The sequence below is a fragment of the Girardinichthys multiradiatus genome, chromosome 1 (assembly GCF_021462225.1).
Source record: "Girardinichthys multiradiatus isolate DD_20200921_A chromosome 1, DD_fGirMul_XY1, whole genome shotgun sequence".
Taxonomy (NCBI): domain Eukaryota; kingdom Metazoa; phylum Chordata; class Actinopteri; order Cyprinodontiformes; family Goodeidae; genus Girardinichthys; species Girardinichthys multiradiatus.
This window is the reverse complement of record NC_061794.1, coordinates 2,843,831-2,864,947: the sequence shown is the minus strand read 5'-3', so window position 1 is coordinate 2,864,947 and position 21,117 is coordinate 2,843,831. Positions and strand designations below refer to the sequence as shown.

General features: G+C 43.2%; 1 protein-coding gene across 1 annotated transcript in view; it reads right to left on the bottom strand.

The window, feature by feature from the left end:
- plch2a (phospholipase C, eta 2a) overlaps positions 1 to 16,278 on the bottom strand; it is a 245,439-nt gene extending 229,161 nt beyond the window's left edge. The window contains exon 1 of the mRNA XM_047361963.1: positions 16,156 to 16,278. Within this exon, the coding sequence (XP_047217919.1) occupies positions 16,156 to 16,180 (25 nt within the window). The 5' untranslated portion in view covers positions 16,181 to 16,278. The remainder of the gene's footprint in view (positions 1 to 16,155) is intronic.
- Between the last annotated feature and the right edge of the window lie 4,839 nt (positions 16,279 to 21,117).

Below are 21,117 nucleotides of genomic sequence, written 5' to 3'. Positions count from 1 at the left end.
ATGCTAATTTTTTGAGAAGGACCTGTAAATAAACATGGCTGAGCAGAAGACAGTATAATGTGACTTTGTTTTTAATCTAGTGTCATACAGGTATTTAGAAGTGATTATCACTACACAAAATAAGCATCTCCACAAAGTGAGTTGCACGTGTTCAGAATGTACCTTAGGTAGGTGCAGTAGCCCCCTAAAAGCTACGAAGATATAGAAAACCTTGATATTTTAGATCTTTCTCCAACCAGTAGTTTCTACAGCTGCTTTCAGATCATCCATTCTTTCCATGATCTGCCCATGTAAATTACACTTCTCAATCAACCGAACGGTCCAGATGGAATGGGAAGTAACCACTATGTACTGTAAGAGATTATACAGGTTAGCGAAACAAGTGTGAGGTACCAAGCAAAGAGAACAGAAGTAGTAGAGTCTGGGGTGCGCACAGAGTTGAGGCTTTGTGTCATCCTCCAGTGTGTGTCTGTTCTGAGAAGACGTTGATTAGCAGAATCTGACAAAGATAACAATATACTGATGGTGGGACATAACAACATTGCTTTTATTTAAAGCACTGAATGCATTTCAAGCATGAGAATCAAAACACAGAGCTGAACACTGTGGAAATCTCCTACGGGGAAATGCTCCACAGCTGAAGGTCATGAGTTGTGAGCCACACCCTCTTTGATTCCATAATCTGAGCTGCATGATCAAAAGCACAGATGGCCCATGATCTTACTGGATCTATTTGTTTGATGTGTTATGGTTTGTTGTTGAGGAACCAAATGCAAATAAGTTGGCAGCTACATGACGGAGTGTGAAATGATGTATTTAATAATGGGAAACTTACAGTAACATGAGGAGAATCAACAAGAGCAACAGTAGAATCCCTCATCCCTAAATGACATGTTGAGCATCATGGCCGTGAAGTGATGAGATTGGAACCTAGATGCCAAATTCATTAAAATACTAAAGATCGATATCCACCAAGTTATAGCACTTACTCATACTTTGTGTTTTTTCTGTATTTGCACTGTACTTTGCTGTTATACTACAGTTACTTTCACCAGAGAGCAGCTCCTAAGCATCAGGGAGTTCTCTCTAAGCAAATTTCCTCCGGTTTTCATTGATCCTGAGAGTTTTCTGAGACCCTGATTGGTAGTGCGGCAGCTCAATCATCTACCAGAGGCTCACCCAGCTCACAGGGGGCCTCTATCACACTACCTCTGTGGAGATATATTATGTGTGTGCATCATTATTATTATGTTCATAACCAGTGTGGGAAATAAAATGTATAACCTGTGTTAGTATAAGACATTGTGTGGCCTGCAGAATTGTTATTGCACAAACTTGGCCTTGAGTGTGATGAAGCAGAAAAATACTGAGAACTGTAGGGATGTGAAAAGATTAACTGGCAGAGTACTCCCTTCTCATATCAGTAGAAAACATGGTGCAGGTGCAGGACAATGACTGTCTAAATATGGTAAGCCGGAAAAGTGTGTACGTGACTACATGTGAGAAAATATTGTCATCAAGGGCGCTGCCCATTTTCATGTGTGTTTTAATAAAAGACATGAGCCAAGTGAGAAGCTCAGAAGACATCTCGGTGTGAGCTCTTCCCCTGGGCCCAGGTATTTGTGAATGACATACAGCTGTCTCCGTGTAATTTATTCTAATGTGTTGTGAATTCCTCCAGGTTACGGTGAATAAACGAACGCGCAGAAGGCCCCTTTAAAGGGGTACTTCAGCAATTTGGTGACCCCCGACGTGGACAAAAAGAGAGTGTGACAGACGGGATCTTCTGACACCGGGCCCATTAAATCTTCTAAAAGGTAGGCAGAGCCTATTGCATTAAATTCTGCCAATTGAATTTATGTATAGGCTAAATTAACCAGGGTGTCAGAGGATTCTGAATGTCATTTTACTCTGCTGAACTGTAAAAGAGTGTGCGTTAACTGGACGTGTTAAAATACAGTCAGCTTGAAAGTTCATTTAAAGCTGAGTTAGAGGCTCTTCTGAATATTTTTTTTTTAAATGCTGACAGGGTCCATTCAAAAATCTTATGAAGGGTTAGAGCCCCATCTAGTGGACACACGGTGGAATTACACAAGCGACTGGGAGTGAAATCCAGGTTAAATCATTGGACACTCATTCTGAATTAAAAATGCGGTTGGATTTTTGATTATTTGAGGGAAAATAAAATGCAGTTATTGAATATAGGGTGAAGTGGCTTGTAGTGGATTGTTTCTGCATATTTGTGCATATTTCCTGTGTGTGAGTGTCTGTCAAAGACAGTTGTGTTGAATTGAGGCAGTACAAGCTGGAATGTGTGTGTGTGCGACTGACACTGGATGATTATTGGGGTAAAATAAAAGACAAAGTACTAGATATAAGTATCTGTGGTGCAGATTATAGAAGAAATGTGGATGTTAACTGTTTTTGTTGATATTAAACGGGAGTGACTGTGACAAGCGCTGACTGTGTGTGAGACTGGGTTAAGCAGCAGAGAGCTGCCACACCATCGCTGTTTATTAAATACACTGTATTGTCTGGTAAAGCTTGCGGTGTTAACAAAGGACAATACAGTGATAAGCGGATTTTATATGCATATTGTGAAACGTTAATTGAACACTTATTTCACAGGATTTTAAACAACATGGAAGAGGAATTTTTTGAAAAACCAGGATGGTTAGATTTAAACACACAAGTAACTAGCATGCAAGCACTCGTTCTCCAACGAGAGGTAAGGAGGAAGCTGATAAAATTAAAAATAAGATCGAAAAAAAGGTAAGACAAACAATGAAGACGGATGGAATTAATTTGACGGACAAGTGGAATTTAGGTGATTGGTTTAGAAAGAAACTGAACACAGCGAAGAAAAACAGACACAAGGTAAGTTGAATGACGCTTCTGTCTGGTCCAAAAGTAAGTACAAGACAAACAAAGATAAATTTGAAAAAGAAGAGCGCTTCTGGGGAGACATACTTTTGATTTACCAAGGAGGAATTCACACAATGCAGCGGAAAAAACCCAGGGAAGGAGACAAGAAGGAGGGGTCAAAATCAGCTCAGGGGACGAGCCCAGAGGAACCGCTCCCATATAGAGCCTCCTCCCCATGCAGCTCCCTCACTGGTGCACCCACATCGCCCCCTGGTGGATTGTACCCCATATTGGAAGTAGAAAATGGAATTCTTGTACTGCATGGTTTAGAGATTCCAGAAGGGGGGAATGAATCTGTCAGTGGAACTTCCGGATTATCTATGTCAGCATCTGCTGGATCATTTCTGCATACAGAAAAAGCAGCCTTTCAGGACAGAGAGGTAAGAGAAAGACAAGAACAACATCAAAGAAGCCTGAGCAAAACAAATCCCTTTCGCTCACCCCCACAACAATCCTCCCAACCACCTTCTCTAATTTCAGAGGGTGGGCCACGGGGGCCAGGCTCTGGCTTACAAGTAGCAGCGACTGATCCGGTGGGATCAGTGGGTTTACTGCTAAGTGGATCCTGGAGGCCAGATAGGGTTTTGTGTCCCAATCCTTTTCTCACACCCACACCTTGTTACACCTCTACCCCAGCTGTAGAGCTGCAGAAAAACAGCCACAGCATACCACAGGAAGACGGAGAAGACAGAGCAGATCCGCAGCACAACCATCCTGAGGACGGATCCCCAATATGCAGTCAGACAGTTGGACAGTTAAGGGAACATTTAACCCGCAAAGCTGCAGCTAAACCAGAAGGCGGCTTTAGTTATGCCCCAAAAACCAATTATCCCCTTTTACAGCAACAAGGCTCTGGAGCCCCCTGTTGGACCATTTGTTTGCTGAGTATTGGACTATCTGCACATTGTTGGACGTCACTGTGCCCCTCCAATGGCATCGGCCATTTTGTACCCAGGACAGCCCGCTCCTACATATCCCATCGAGCATTGCGACTGATATGACTGGGCGTCCCAAGTCTGACGTCACAGGACGCTATATAGGAAGGCGCTCATGTTTGAAAACATGCCTTCTGCTAGAAACCGGACTAGTGACTGAAGTGCGCCACTTCAAGAGAAGAGCTCTTTGCAGAGTTCATTCATTCTCTCTCATTGGACAACGAACAATTCATAACTGAGGTTTTTGGACTAAGAAGGCCAGAGATTTCACTTTGCCGATCGAAGACGTGAGTTGAACACGTAACTGAGAACACGGAGTTTCGGAAAGACGAACCGCTATTGTGTTTCATTTCCAAGTCGACTTTGATGGTCAGATCATATTTTTCCTTTATGTCAAGAAGACCAAAGGACGAAGATTGACCGCTTTCCCTGAAGTTAATTGTGGACGCACAATTAACTTACCCCCACTTTTCCTCGCTCGAATTCCCTCGCTCAGGAAGAAGACGACACCTAGTAAAACCCATCTTTTATTTAATCTTTTATTTCTTTATTAGAAGGCCTGGGCAGGGTCAGAGGTTGTAGAAGCGATCAGAATTGCTGATTAGGATCTCATGTGTTCTGAATAATATGTGCATGTAACCTTGCTTATTGAAACTTTGATGTGTTATGTTGATATCGGGATCCGCCGCGGTCCTCGAGCTGCTTCTGTTTTTACTATCTGTAAGTCAACGCGGGTGCGTGTGAGACTGGACTGTTAAAACGACCACATGGTAAAATTCTCCATTTCCCCTTTGTCTTCAATCTCACTGTGCTAGCTTGCCGCCAAAAGTTAGAATCCTTTGTGCTCAGGAGTTAGGGGGACGTTTTATGATCAGAAGACCATAAAGGACAGTCGTAGCTGCGCTCCAACCCCCACCACTCGCCACCACGCCACCACTCATATTCTCATTTTCCTTCGTCTGTAGTGCCATAAACTGCTGGTTGATTCAATACATACCCACTACCGTTTGTTGATTTTTGCTTATTTAGATGTGTTACCCCTGTGTTTGTAGAATTTTGCATGTTGAGTAGGTGAAAATTAATAAATATTCACATAGATAAAGAGAGAGCGTTTTGTGTTTCATTGTGTGCAAAAAGTGATGTGTCAGTCAAAATAAGGTTCAAGTTAAACAGTGACATCTCCGGCAATAGTTATTCATTATTACGGAGTATTTAACGATTGTAATTGTCAGAGGCGTTGAGCCACAATTACAACACCAGAAACATCTCTGGTCTCGATTCATAAATGAGGATTTTTGGTTAAGAAAATGATTTTGTCAGATTATGATTTGTAATTATAATTATTGATCAAGATTAATCAATCAATAATCATAAACCTAACACCCCTGTAGGTATAAACCTTTCTCTCTGGGCGACATTACGGCTCTCTGTGACAAACTGCCCCCCATAACTGAAGGAGCAGCAATGTGGCTCCAGACTTTAGACACCCTGATGGCAGGCACCACACTAGGATTGGGAGATTATAGAGCAGTGGCAGCACGTTGCATGCCACACCACACATGTAGAGAGATTGAGACTGCTGCTTACACCTCAGGAGCCCCGGATTCTGACCTCTTCCCCCAGCATGTCCACTGGCTAGGTGATGCATTGAGAACAGCATACCCTGTAACCAGGGGACGCACCATCCCTAAGTTTGAATGGGACCCTAAAATTAACCCCAGGTAATACCTGGACCAGTGCAAATCCATGTGGCAAACTCAGACAGGAACTAACCCAGCTAATGAGGGGGCACAGCGAGACTGGTTCAGAGATGCTGTCCTTAAGGGACTACCCCAACAGGTGAAGGCCAGTATGGACGACAATCCTGACATGCTTTGAGCAGACACTGGAACTTGGGATCGCCATCTGATTCACCACCTGTCCAAAATAAGAGAGGACCATAAGAAAGATGAGGAGGAACTTAAGACCCTGCAGACCCAATTGCTAAAAATGCAGTTAGCCGAAGCAAAGCAGAAAGCAGGAGAAAAGAAGAAAGACAACAAAACTCCCAAAATAATGTATGAAGGTGGGGTTTCTCAGGACCCCCAGACTCCTCCATTTCCTGGCCATCAGGACACGATTGCACCGCGGTCTGCAACCTCTGGTCCTTATGCCCAACCAGGCTGGTTCAGGGGCAGGGGCGGGCCAAGGGGCCGTGGATTCCGTGGAGGACCACCAAGGCGATGGGGGGGGCTGACATTTGCTACTACTGTGAGGAGCAGGGTCATTGGAGCCGAGAATGTCCGTACAACCTTGAGGCATATGGCCGTGGGTATGGACCCAGAGGAGGCCCAGGGCGACGCCCGTATCGAGGATGGGGTGGTCTACCACGTGGAGGTCAACAGCAGCAACCTCCACTTCAGCTGCCAGCCTGGGATGAACCCAACTTTGGGCCAGACCACTACTGAGGGCCCCCACAGAACCCCCCGGAGAGAGGGACTGAGGACCCCTTACTGTCCGTGACAGTGTATGGACAAACTCTTCCTTTTTTGGTGGCCAGTGGGGCCACATGCTCAACTATTCAATGAGCCCCTCCTACCACCCTCTCCACAAGGACTACCACTGTCATGGGGTTTTCTGGGGCTAAACGGGTCCTACCTTACACCACACCCCTAAAAACCGAGATAGGGGGACAGACTTTGAACCACAGCTATTTGGTGTCAGCGGACACCCCTGTCAACTTATTGGGCAGAGACATGTTGATTAAAATGGGTGCCACCATTTTATGTGGACCTGATGGACTGTCTGTGCATCTGCCCAATGGAACTCAACTAGCCTGTGGCAACAATTCCCGCCTCTCTCACGGACAGTATCTCATACAACCCCTGGCTGACCCTATGGCTGACATATATTGGGCCCTCCTGCATCCAGAAACCACAGCGGGCGGAGGCATCCTCTCGTCCTTCCTTCGGTGGAAATCCTGGATCTCGACCCTGGCGCCCTACGTCTCTCCCCCTGACCCGCCACATGTCACCCTCTTTTATGACAGGAATAACTGTGAGTGTTATCAGGAAAGCTTTGCTGAGGAGCTGGAGAGGACTTACTGGGAGATCGCAACCGCAGACATTTATGTAGCCCCTGAAGGTGTTGTAGCCTCCGTGCAGCTGTCTACAGAACAGGAGAACTGGTTTAAAATGTGGTCTGATGGTGTACCCCATGTTTCACTGGCGCTCCACCCTGCTCACAAAGCCCGTGAGCTGGGAGGAGTGTTAAAACGCTCCCTAGCTCTCACTGACTGGCATTCTTTATCCACACCCAGTCTATCTTATTCCCCCTCATGTAACACCTACCGCATTACCAACATGTCCACAGACGTTGGCACCTTGGAACATGTGCAACTTGAAAGACATCATAGGAGAGAAAAAAACAGATCATCCAATGGCTGCAGCTGTAGTTCAGAGTATGCCATCTTCACTTTGGGCTGAGGGCCCCACGGATGTGGGACTAATTCAGTGTTCTCCCATCACTTTCCAGCTTAACACTGACCGACCCATTTGGAAATCCCAGTACCCTCACAAACCAGCAGCCGAAAGTGGAATTTCTGACACCATAGAAGGGCTGTGGAACGCTGGGGTGCTGGAACCAGCTGACGGCTCTTCTTGGAACACACCCATCTTACCAGTAGAAAAGAAGGGCACTGGGAAATGGAGAATGGCCCACGACTTGAGAGCTGTAAATGCAGCACTTTCCACTCCTACAGTTCTAGTGCCCAATCCTTATGTTGCTCTTACCAATCTAAACCCCGAACATGCATGGTTCACCTGCATCGATCTGGCCAATGCTTTCTTCTGCCTGCCTCTAGCTGAGGAGTTCAGAGACATTTTTGCATTCACATATAAGTCAAACAGGTACCGCTACACTCGTTTGCCGCAGGGTTTTGCTCTGTCACCCGGGATATTTAATCAGGTCCTTAAGGACTCCCTCCAAGACTGCCCCCTCCCACCGAACACCACATTGATTCAATATGTGGATGACATTCTTTTGGCGACACCAACTGTTTCTGAATGCTTGAAGGCCATGGCTGTGGTGCTCTCACACCTAGCAAAAGCTGGGTACAAGGTCAGCAAAGCCAAACTACAAATTTGCCGGAAACAGGTGGATTTCTTGGGCAGGGTAATCTCTCAGCCCTGGACAGGAATGTCCCCTTCACATCAATCTGCTGTCCTTTCTCATTCAAAAACCGGTGCGGGTGAAGGACATGCTTTCCTTCTTGGGACTCACCGGATACAGCAGGTCATTTATTCCAGGATACACTGACCTAACTGCCCCACTCCGCGACTTAGTGAAGAAACAGGGCATGCGCCATTTGACAGCGCCTCTAGAATGGACAACAGAAGCAGAGGAAGCATTTATTGCTCTTAAAACCAGCCTTTCCCAAGCTGCTCACCTGGCACATCCAGACTACACATTGCCCTTTCACCTGGATGTTTCTGTAACAGCACACACCGCGAACGGAGTGCTGTTCCAGAAAAAGGGGGTGTAAGAACAGTGCTAATGTTTATTAGCATGATGCTTGGCAACATGGAACAAAGACAACATGAATGTACCAGACATGCAGCTGGGTTTGCAAAAATAATTCAAAAAACAGCCCACGTAGTGATGGGACATCCACTACATATTCTAACATCACATGGAGTAGTGGCATTTGTCAATTCCAAAACTTTCACACTCTCACCATTGAGACAACAGAGATTGAGTAAGGTGCTGGAGGCGCCAAATATCATCTACAGCCATGAAGGGATCAACATGGCAGACAGAATGACAGAAGGAGAGCCCCATGTATGTGCCGAAAAAGTTGAGGTAAGTGAGACAATCAGACCAGACCTACAAGGAGAACCACTGACAGAAGCAAGAAACCTGTACACAGATGGCTGTTGTTTTAGACATGACACAGAGGGTCTGAAAGCAGCCTATGCGGTGGTGGAAGACACAGGAACGAACTTTGTGACTCTTAAGGCAGAAGGGCTGACAGACACCTAATTAGCACAGAGAGCAGAGTTGCTAGCAGTAATAGCAGCCCTAGAACTAGGGGAAGGACAAAAAGTGAACATCTACACAGACTCAGCTTATGTCACGGGAGCAGCGCACGTGGAACTAAAGCAATTGATGAGAACAGGGTTTAGAACAGCAGGACAAAAACCCATTAAACATGAGCAAGAAATGAGAAGATTAGCTGAGGCCCTACTACTTCCCCAAGAAGTAGCGGTCATAAAATGCAAAGAACATGATAACAGCTACACTAGGGTGGCTCAAGGAAATCAAGCTGCAGATCAAGCAGCCAAAACCAAAGCTGGATATCTGCCCATACACATCTTGATGAACTCGGAAGTTGAATGGACACCAGAACCGACTCTGGAGGAGGTGAGTAGACTGCCAAAGGGGGCCTCACCGGAAGAGAAATCAGTCTGGAAGGCAAGAGGGGGAAGAAAAGACCAGGATGAACTATGGAGAAGTCCAGACGGACGTCCCATCCTACCCCCAGGGTTGACCACAGCAGCGCTGGAAGAAGCATATGGACCGGGACATGCAGGAACTGCACAAATGATGAAGAGTCTTGAGCACTGGTGGCATCCATACCTGAAACAGACGGTAGATCATTGGATAAGCTCGTGTAGCACCTGCCAACCATTCAATGTGAGACCCACTCTGAAGCCTGCACCAGGTAAGTTCCCTGTGGACCCGGTAGCAGGTAAGGAAATCATCATAGACTACACAGACATGACTGAAAGAGTGAATGGGTTCAGATATCTTTTGGTGTGTGTGGATGCGTTCACCGGTTGGCCAGAGGCCTGGCCAGCTAAAATGGAAGACAGCAAAACAGTGGTGAAGTGTCTGATTAATCACTACATCCCCAGGCACGGTTTTTCTGCGAAAATCAAATCAGATAACGGCACACACTTCAAAAATGAAGAACTTAGAGAGGTTGAAAAGTTCTTGGGACTGAGACATTCCTTTGGAACAGTGTACCACCCCCAATTCCAAGGGAAGGTGGAAAGGATGAACCAGACAATCAAAACCAAATTGGCTAAAATCTGTGCACAGACCAAAATGAATTGGGTCACAGCATTACCTTTAGCTTTGATGTCAGTAAGAAGCTCAGTCAGGCAAAGCCATGGGTTGACGCCCCATGAACTACAGACTGGAAGACCTTTTCCAGGCCCAAAAACCAGGTTACCTTTTCTGACTGAATGTGAACAATCTATGTCTCACCGTGATTACTATAGATCTCTCCACAGGATGGTTGCAGCATTCTCAAAACAGGTGGCTGCCCAACCATCCGAGGCTCGAGCCACCACCTCAGACGCGGAGTGGATCCTTCTGAAAGTCATCAAACGGAAGTGGTCAGAGCCCAGGTGGACGGGTCCATTCCAGGTCACAGAGAGAACCTCACATGCGGTGAGGGTCAAGGGCAAAGGAGACACGTGGTATCATTGGAGCCAGTGTGCAGCAGCAGAGGCACCACAGAGATCGCTGTCAGAGGTCCAGCAGAACCTGAGGGACAACACCAGCACACCAGAAGACCCTTCTCACCCAATTCAAGGGGCAGAATAATCCCCTAGGGTGAGAAAGCGTTCATTTACACCTAAAGGTTAGTCTACACCTTAGGTGCACCGTCAGATCAGTGGTCCCACCAATAGGGGCAGAATAATCCCCTGGTGAGACCACTTAGCTCCAGGTCAGTCTACACCTGTGAATGAAGACCAGGACATACACAGAAGATGTGATTGAGCTTTTTTCAAAACAAAAGAGGTCTTTTGTGTTTCACCATATTGTTAATCCTTATCTTCCTTTGCAGGTACATTTGAAAAGAATGGGAGATAAAAATCTAGGACCCAGGCCCTTTAAGGGTTGGGTCACGGGAGGTATAGGTGTTTTATAATTTTTCATTGTCACATTGATTCTAGGTTTGTATTGTGAACTGCCTTTCCAAACATGTACCAGTCATCATCAAAATAAAATATCCAGGCGGAGCGTGTCCCCTCCTCCCACAGACAAGTGCCTTGGAGATTTTGGCAGAATTGAGTTAAATTACACCCTAGGATCGACTACCACCTTCCAAATTGACCTCTGCAACGTCATAAATTGTGGCGACAAGTTCACTCATTTCACAAAAGTAGACTTTTACTTATGCGCCAACGAACAAACCTCAGTTTATTGCCCGGATAACACCACCAATAGGGTACCAAAGTCTGGTAATCCTCCTCTATGCGGAGGGACGTGGGGAGCGGTTATAACATGGAGCGGACGCACCCGGATACCCACCAAATCTTCCTTGAACACACAACAAAAAGCTCACTCTGAAAAATTCTTTCTGACCTGTGGAGTGCTCCCAGGGAAAGGCGAAGGCATTAAGATCCCCTTATTACTGACCATAAAGTGTCTACAACGGGGTTTGTTGGAAGAATCCCATCAATGGAACGAAGTAGTATATCTGGCTCTAGGTATTCACTTCAACACAGGATGGTATATGGGGTATGACCCTCAGGGACTGATTAAAGTTAATTTCAATAAAAACACCACCACTGACCACGGTAAAACCATCAAAATAGATTATTCCACCCCACAACCTTTAGACATTATTCAGATGGCTACGGGATATTCAGATGATAACTTATGGCTTAAATGGATCGCTCAGACAGCAAAAGAACAAAGCAAAGCTGACTGTGTGGCCTGTGCCTCGGCCCGACCACATCTTACCACAGATCCCGCCCCTCTGTATCCAGAGGACACGTGGGGTTACAATTGTATGATACAACTAACTAATGAGGCCACACCAGCTAACTGCTCCACACTAGCCAGCATTTTTCCTCCCATCCCCAATAACACTAAAACAGGACCATTTACCCCTCAACGAAGAAATGGCACATACACTTGCTTTAACTTCACTTCCACAACACCACAGGCAAATGTAGGACAAATTCCTCGTGATTGGTGTAATATCACGGTGCCAGGCTCAGTGATAGGTCCCTGGGCAAGATCAGGACTACTATTATTGCGGAGACCATAGACTGCTCACTAATATCCCACAAGAGACTGTAGGATTGTGTGCCATGGTTAGGTTACAGGCACCACTGCTCCTGATAGGACCTAATATAATATCTGCCACAACCACTCATGATAAGACCAGGGCATTAACACGTAGAAGAAGGAGACACGTCATGAAAAGGAGCGCAGGAACCTTTGACCTAAGTCAAGGCTCCCCCACTTACATTGATGCCATAGGAGTACCTCGGGGAGTGCCAAATGAATATAAAATCACGGATCAAATCTCAGCAGGTTTTGAAAATATCCCAATAATTGCAGCCTTTTTTCCGGTGACCCCAAATAAAAACGTAGACCGCATCAACTACATCCATTACAATGTTTTACATCTAGCTAACCTAACAAGGGATGCAGTAGAAGGCCTGTCTGAACAATTGGCACCAACCTCCCTCATGGCTGTGCAAAACCGAATGGCATTAGATATGTTGTTAGCAGAAAAAGGGGGCGTCTGTTCGATGTTTGGGGATATGTGTTGCACTTTTATTCCCAACAACACTGCACCTGATGGTTCCGTCTCAAAAGCTCTAGAAGGGTTAAAAACACTTTCCGCGACCATGCATGAGCACTCAGGAATAGACAATCCGTTGGAAGACTAGATGACGGGCATGTTTGGACACTGGAAAGGGTTGATTATGTCATTGTTTATATCCATAGTTGTTTTTGTAGCTATTATGGTTACCTGTGGATGTTGCTGTGTACCATGTATAAGATCTTTGATTGTTCGCTTTATTACTACAACCATTGAAGGGAAAACCGCACCTCCTCCTTCCCATATGACGTCTTTGCTTGCGGTTGATGCTGTTGAACCACTTGTTTGCTGAGTATTGGATTATCTGCACGTTGTTGGACGTCACTGTGCCCCTCCAATGGCATCGGCCATTTTGTACCCAGGACAGCCCGCTCCTACATATCCCATCGAGCATTGCGACTGATATGACTGGGCGTCCCCAGTCTGACGTCACAGGATGCTATATAGGAGGCGCTCATGTTTGAAAAGCCGCCTTCTGCTGGAAACCAGATCTGGTGATTGAAGAGCGTCACTTTAAGAGAAGAACTCTGTGAAGAGTTTCATTCATTCTCTCTCGTTGGACAACAAACTATTCATAACTGAAGTCTGTGGACTAAGAAGGCCGCAGGTTTCACTTTTGCCGATCGAAGACGTGAGTTAACACGTAACTGGAGACACAGAGCTTCGGAGAGACGAACCGCTACCGTGTTTCATTTTCAAGTCGACTTTGATGGTCAGATCATATTTTTCCTTTTTTGTCAAGAAGACCGAAGGACAAAGACTGACCGTTCCCCTGAAGTTAATTGTGGACGCACAATTAACTCAACCCCACGTTTCCTCGCTCGAATTCCCTCGCTCAGGAAGAAGACGACACAAGTAAAACCCATTTCTTTTTTTATTTCTTTATTAGAAGGCCTGGGCAGGGTCAGAGGTTGTAGAAGCGATCAGAATCGCTGGTTAGGATCTCATGTGTTCTGAATAATATGTGCATGTAACCTTGCTTGTTGAAACTTTGATGTGTTATGTAATATCGGGATCCGCCGTGTTCCTAGAGCTGTTTGTGTTTACTATCTGAACGCGGGTGCGTTGCAAAGCTGGACTGTTAAAACGACCTCATCGTAAAATTCTCCATTTTACCTTTGTCTTCAATCTCACTGTGCTAGCTTGCCGCCAAAAGTTATCAATCCTTTGTGGTCAGGAGTAAAGGGGGAAGTTTTATGATCAGAAGATCATAAAAGACACTCTAAGCTGCATTCCAACCCCCCACCAGTCATCACCACACCCCCCTTTCATATCCTCTCCCTTCATCTGTTGTGCCATAAACTGCTGGTTGACTCAATACATACCCACTACCGTTTGTTGATTTTGCTTATTTAGATGTGTTACCCCTGTGTTTGTAGAATTTTGCATGTTGAATAGGTGGAAATTTATAAATATTCACATAGATAAAGAGAGAGCGTTTGGTGTTTCATTGTGTGCAAAAAGTGATGTGTCAGTCAAAATAAGGTTCAAGTTCCACACGTTTCGGCAGAAACGGTCGATTAAACAGTGACATCTCCGGCAATAGTTATTAACTATTACGGAGTATTCAACGGTTGTAATTGTCAGAGGCGTTGAGCCACAATTACACCACCAGAAATATCTCTGGTCTCGATTTGTAAATGAGGATTTATGGTTAAGAAATTGATTTTGTCAGATTATGATTTGTAATTATAATTATTGATCAAGATTATTCAATCAATAATCATACTCCCAACAATGCTAATGAGGAGGAGGACGAAGATTAATCCGTAAGACTAATTGACAGGGCGTCTGATGTGTATTACTGTCTAGGGAGCAGAAGGATGGTAGAATATTACATTGGCATATTTAGACAGACTATGGAATAAAGCACGGATAGACACCCTCCAGTTAGAGGGGTCAATACTCCCTGTCAAGACTTAGAAGGTTGTAAGCATCCTTGGGACTACAAAGGCCGGACAGGCAATAGTCCCTGGGCACATGGCATGGCATGGCATTGGAGGCATGGTCAAAAAGCAGGATGACAAACATTTCCTTCTGCTCCACAGGTTGTAATGATTGTTCAACTCTTTTATGAAGCATCTTCAAGTAGTGGTGAAGTCTTAGGAGACTTCAAAAGGGGGAAATTGTGGAGATATATTATGTGTGTGCATCAATATTATTATGTTCATAACCAGTGTGGGAAATAAAATGTATAAACTGCGTTAGTATAAGACATTGTGTGGCCTGCAGAATTGTTATTGCACAAACTTGGCCTTGAGTGTGATGAAGCAGAAAAATACTGAGAACTGTAGGGATGTGAAAAGATTAACTGGCAGAGTACTCCCTTCTCATATCAGTAGAAAACATGATGCAGGTGCAGGACAATGACTGTCTAAATATGGTAAGCCGGAAAAGTGTGTACGTGACTACATGTGAGAAAATATTGTTATCAAGGGCGCTGCCCATTTTCATGTGTGTTTTAATAAAAGACATGAGCCAAGTGAGAAGCTCAGAAGACATCTCGGTGTGAGCTCTTCCCCTGGGCCCAGGTATTTTTGAATGTGTGATTTATTCTAATGTGATGTGAATTCCTCCAGGTTACGGTGAATAAACGAACGCGCAGAAGGCCCCTTTAAAGGGGTACTTCAACACCTCCCAACACCATAAATCTGATTCTCCATCCATCCATTGTTCATACCCACGTTTGTCAAGGTATTTGGATTTATTAAATAGTTCACAAACAGGCACACACACAAACCCAAACACTTGCTCAGAAAACGTTGCATGTGTTTATCAAACTGTTGCTGTTATATTCACAACTTGAAGCAGTGGATGTCAGTTTATCTTCTGACTGTAGATCTTTAGCACAAGCACAGCATGACGGAAATGAAACTGAACCCTTTAAATCTTTATGAAAGTTTTAAAGGGTTCAGTTTGCAACTGACTTTCAGTTGTTGTGAAAGGTTCTAATAACCTCATTAAACAGTATACATGTGGATACAGCATTCTGCTAAATTGTAGGTGTTCCAGATTTGATTATTATACATTTTTTCTAATGTATTTGGATCTTGAATAACACAAGCATGAAAAAAGAATATCTGATCGGTAGCTGTATAATCCTGCAGCATTCATTCAATTTGGATGCTTCATGACAAACGTCTGAGTACTGAAAATTCGTATTCTGCTTACTTTTATGGAACTACATCCTTGTTTACTACAAGGGGAGAAAAGGTTTATGTACCAGATAAAAGAAAAAACAGTCAGCCTGACTGAAAGCATACCTCAGCTATATGAGCACTAAACCATCAGGGTAACTGATGAGATATGACCTCATCATTTATCAGACATTCAAAACAGATTTCTTCCCAAAGTTTCTCTGAGTGGTTGTTACATCACTGAGAAGTTAATTAAAAATAAAAGTAAGTAGAAATAGACCATGAAACACTGGATGTCTCACCTGAGGAATGGATGTGAATATAACCCTTATACAATGAATAAAAACAGCAACTTGAACAAAACAGAACAGAATGCTCTTATTAAATGAAAATTACACTCAAAGCTCAACTTTAGAAAAATACACGTAAACTGCAAAACAACGTAACAGTAAGACAATGTCTGAAATCAAACAGACTGTTGAGGAACAAAGAGCAAAAAGCAGCAGCAACAGAAAATATCAGGCGGGAAGAGTAAAAGCTTACATACTGAACCTCTGAGGCTCCATTTCCATGCTGTTTTCCGCCGAGAAGCTAAAGCAATTGACACCAAAAGATGTAGAGCACCAGGACTAGTATGCTTCCAATCTCTCTATGCCTACCCCTCTGTTTCTCTCTCTCTCTCCTCTGTCTGTCTCCATTGGTGGTGGATATCTGTCTGCCATGTTACTGCAAACCAATTTTTCCTTTTTTCTTCCATATCTCATTTTCCATGTCTGTAATGAATCTTTCTCACCTCGTCTCTCTCTCTACATTCCATCTTTGTGTGTCTTCAGCATCAGCTACATGATGACGATTCATTATTAAATCATTTTGAAGCAAAGGATTAGAAGACAAACTCGTAAAAAAAGAAACTGGAAATGCAATGCTGTGAAACACTTGTTCTCACCAATTTAAAACACAGAAGAGTCAATGTACTGACCCCCTAATAACTGAAAAATAAATAATCTGCTTTGCCTTGTTAAAGATGGTAAATGTTTGCAGACAATCTCCTTTTTCATTTTGAATTACTCAAACCATATGAGAGTCAAATGCTGAAAATGAGGAATGTGGATTATCCTCAGATCTGACAGGTCTGCAGAGGGGCAGAGATTCTAAGATGGGTCCATCAGAACTTAATATTTGTTTTGATTTGAATGTTTACATTTTAAATGAGCTCTTGATTATTAGCAAGAAGATTTGATCAAAAAAACATTCCCAGTACGATGTATCGGCTAAGAGTTGTTTCTGCTTCATGGTTCAAGATTCAAATCACTAGTAAAGGCAACAAATTAATTGCAAACATGAATTAATCTATTTTTACATTGTTCTACTTAAGGATGACTTGTTAATGAGCTATTGGACTCATTTTGGTAGGTTGGCCGCCCTGTGATGGTTCATCACTGATTCATGTTTTCTCCGTTTGTAGGTAATAGTTTGGTTCGGGGGGGGAACAGTCACTGTTCGGCCGCTAAGACTTAGTGAGTTTAATTCCGTCTTTCAGTACAAGAAAGGCACTGAACCCTATATTGCCTACAACTCTGTGTGTGAATGTTTGCCTGTGAATAGGTGAGTGCTGCTTAATAATCTTTATATGGACTGCAACAGCATAAATGCAGTCCACTCATTTCCAGAGGTGTTTCAGTGGATTTCTTTCCACTAGGAAGACAGAAATCATGAATTCTAATTTTAAATGCCACTCATTTAAATAGTTTCATACTATGAAACACAACTTCAAGTCAATAATCATAAAATCTGCAATACCCCTGATTTGTTTAAATGAAACAGTATACAGCTTTTATTATTGTACATATTTTCTCTCCTCAAAATAACTCAACACACAGCCATCAATGTCTAAACTGCTGGCAACAAAAGTGAGTACACCTCTAAGTGAAAATGTCCAAATAGTACCCAATTAGCCATTTTCCCTCCCTGGTGTCATGTGACTCAGTGTTGCAAGGTCTTAGGTGTGAAATGGGAGCAAGTGTGTTAAATTTGGTGTATTTGCTGTCACACACTCTCATACTGGTCACTGGAACTTCAACATTGCACCTCATGGATAGAGCTCTCTGAAGATCTGAAAAAAACCCTAACCCTAACTGTTGCTTTCCATAAAGACGGCCTAGGCTATAAGAAGATCACCAACACTCTGAAACTGAGTTGCAGCACAGTGGCCAAGACCATACAGCGGTTTATTAAGACAGATTCCACTCAGAACATGCCTCGCCATGGTCAGCCAAAGAAATTCAGTGCACAACCTCAGAGTCATTTCCAGAGGTTGTATTTGACAATAGACATATGAGTGCTGCCAGCATTGCTGTAGAGGTTCAAGGGGTGAGGGATAAGCCTTTCAGTGTTCATGCCATACATTGCACACTGCATCAAATTGCATGACTTTTGTCCTAGTGGGAAGCCTTCTCTAAAGATGATGCACAAGAAAGCCTGCAAACAGTTTAGTGAAGACAAGCAGACTAAGGACATGGATTACTGGAACCATGTCCTGTGGTCTGATGAGACCAAGATAAACTTAATTGGTTCAGATGGTGTCAACTGTGTGTGGCGGCAACCAGGTGAGGAGTACAAAGACAAGTGTGTCTTGCCTACAGTCAAGCATGGTGGTGGGAGTGTCATGGTCTGGGGCTGCATGAGTGCTGCTGGCTGTGGGGAGCTACAGTTCATTGAGGGAACCATGAATGCCAACATATACTGTGACATACTGAAGCAGAGCATGATGCCCTTCCTTCAGAAACTGGGCTACAGGGCAGAATTCCGACATCATAACGACCCCAAACACACCTCCAAGATGACCACAGCCTTGTTAAAGAAACTGAGGGAAAGGGTGCTGGGCTGGCCAAACATGTCTCCAGACCTAAAGCCTATTGAGAATTTGTGGGGCATCCTCAAACAAAAGGTGGAGGAGCACAAGTTCTCTAACATCCACCACATCTGTGATGTCATCATGGAGAAGTGGAAGAGGATTCCAGGGGCAACCTGTGAAGGTCTAGAGAACTTCATGCCCAAGAGAGTTAAGGCAGTGCTGGGAAATAGTAGTAGCCGCATAAAATATCGAACAATTTGGACATTTTCAATTAGGGGTGTACTTTTTGCCAGTGGTTTAGACATTGAGTTATTACATTGGGTTATTTTTAGGGGACAGCAAATTTACACTGTTATAAAAGCTGTAAACTGACTACTTTACATTGTGTCAAGTGTCATAGCTTCAATGTTGTCCCATGAAAAGACGTAATAGCTCAATGATGCCTTGGCCAGGATCTTGAGCATGAAATATTCCTTTCATTTCTTTGAGCAGCGTGTTTTTCTAGAGCAACATTTTTAAAACAAAGTGAAAGAAATACTTCAACTACTCTCAACTATGCCTACGCTGAAAGAGGAGAAGTTCAGTTCAGTTGTTGGGTGTATTTACCCACACAATTCATAACAGCGTTCCCCAGCATAACAACATCTTCAAAAGTGCCTGGTTAAATTTTATTTTTCATGGAAATGTTCCCACATCTGTAGGGAAATTGCTATATCCCCACTTCAAGGACGAATGCTTCAGCAACCTCCACCAGTATTAAGAATCGTTTTCTGGAAGACTTCATCTGATTAATAATAATAAGGGATCAGTTCCATCTATCTATGAAAAAGAAGGACACAGCAAGGTGGTAAGCTGCGAATAATGCAAAAATGACACCAAACTTAATTTTACACATGAATTTAGGGTGTGTTGATGTGATGTCCTGAACAGGGGTAAAAGAGGGGCCTGGGGAGCTACAATAACAAGGAATACATACCAATGTATTGCAGTTCCACTTTATACAGACCACAACTGAATGATTTAAGTGTGAAAAGGAAGGATTTAAAAGCATGATATGTGCCCTTTAAAACCCTCTGTCATATTATGCAGGGGTTTTCAAGAACCAATGTGTGAACAGGAGCGTGGGAGCCGCATGGTGAGTTGAAAAGTATCCTTTAATAATAAATGACAGAAGTAATTTAAACACAGGGAGGTAACTGACATGGAGCAGGTAGTAGCCAGGAGGAATCGGTTGAGAACAATAAAAACCAGAGGGTATAAATACAGAGGCAGGGTGGAGAATGGACCAATGACTAAGCGGAGCTAATCAGGAGAAACCCGGAGCAGCTGGGGAGAGGGAGTATGCAGGGCAACTGAAGGAGTGAGGGTAATTAACATAGATGAGCAGGGACCTGGAAAAATACTGAAGGGAATCTAACAGAACTCTAAATGTACAAAAATACAATAAATAAGTAAACAATGGGACCAAATAAAGAACATCAACAGGGAGGTAACAGATCTACAGGTACATTAAAACCAAAACACCTAACACAAATCAATCCTATATAGGGAAAGGTCTCTTTTCTATTACTCAATCCAACAGAAAGTAAGCAAACAAAAATTTATTTCAATTAAAATAAATATTTGTGATAAAAACGTTTAAAAATGTAATTAAATTATTTATTTTTAAAAGTACAGTTTAGTCTACAACACCTGTTTTTTTTTTATTCAAATCACAATTTTTCTCTCACGAAGTGAAAAAGTAATTTGCAAATCAGAAACTGTTATTTGTCAGAAATCTTTGGTTACGAATCTCAAACTTTTGGTTTTGAAGCCCAAGGAGGTTCCTAAGGAGGAACAATGTAAGACGTCTCCCTATTGGTTGGTGCTGACTGAAGTATAAGTCTCTGATCTCACTGCAGGTCAAGGCTTCAGTGAGTGGACATACCAGGAGAGAGCAGGCTACAAAGACAGTGAATGGTATGTAATCTTCACAAAATTCCAGCGTTCAACAGCTAAAGTGTCTGTCATTTTTAAAGAAGAATATCCTTGCATAACTCATGAGGACATAGTCTTTATTTGCTTTTCTGAAGCTGTTGATATATGTTGTTCTCAACCACATAATTAATGCGGTGAAATATGTGAATCTTCAATATAAATATTTTCTTCCTGATGCAGAATGGAAAACCAAAGAGGCAGATCACGGACTGAGATAGGATTTTGACACAATTTTCCTCATTTTTATCAGTGTTTATGAGTGTGAATGAGTCTTGTATTTAGTTTTGTCATTTTAGTGCCTTTTGCTTTCTGATTATATAACAATGGAGTATAACTAAACATAGTGTAAACGAATATACATATTTACATAGGCCTTTGATAGTTTTCCTAATTTTTATTAGTGTTTATGAATGTATGAAATAGTGTTTCATTTTTTTGTATGCCTTTTGCTGTGTGATGACATTACCATGATGTTCACCTAAATTGGAATTGGAATGGAATTGCATTCCAGTATGACCTGAACAGTTCAACAGAAGAAGCACAGCACTCATTATTCACCAGAACAGTTCCTTAAGCTCCTAGAGAGGAACAGAACTCAAGTGTGGAGAAACTTACAAAGTTGAAGTTAGTTTCAAATTTGTAAATTTTTCTTTACCTTGAACATCTTTAATTTGGTCT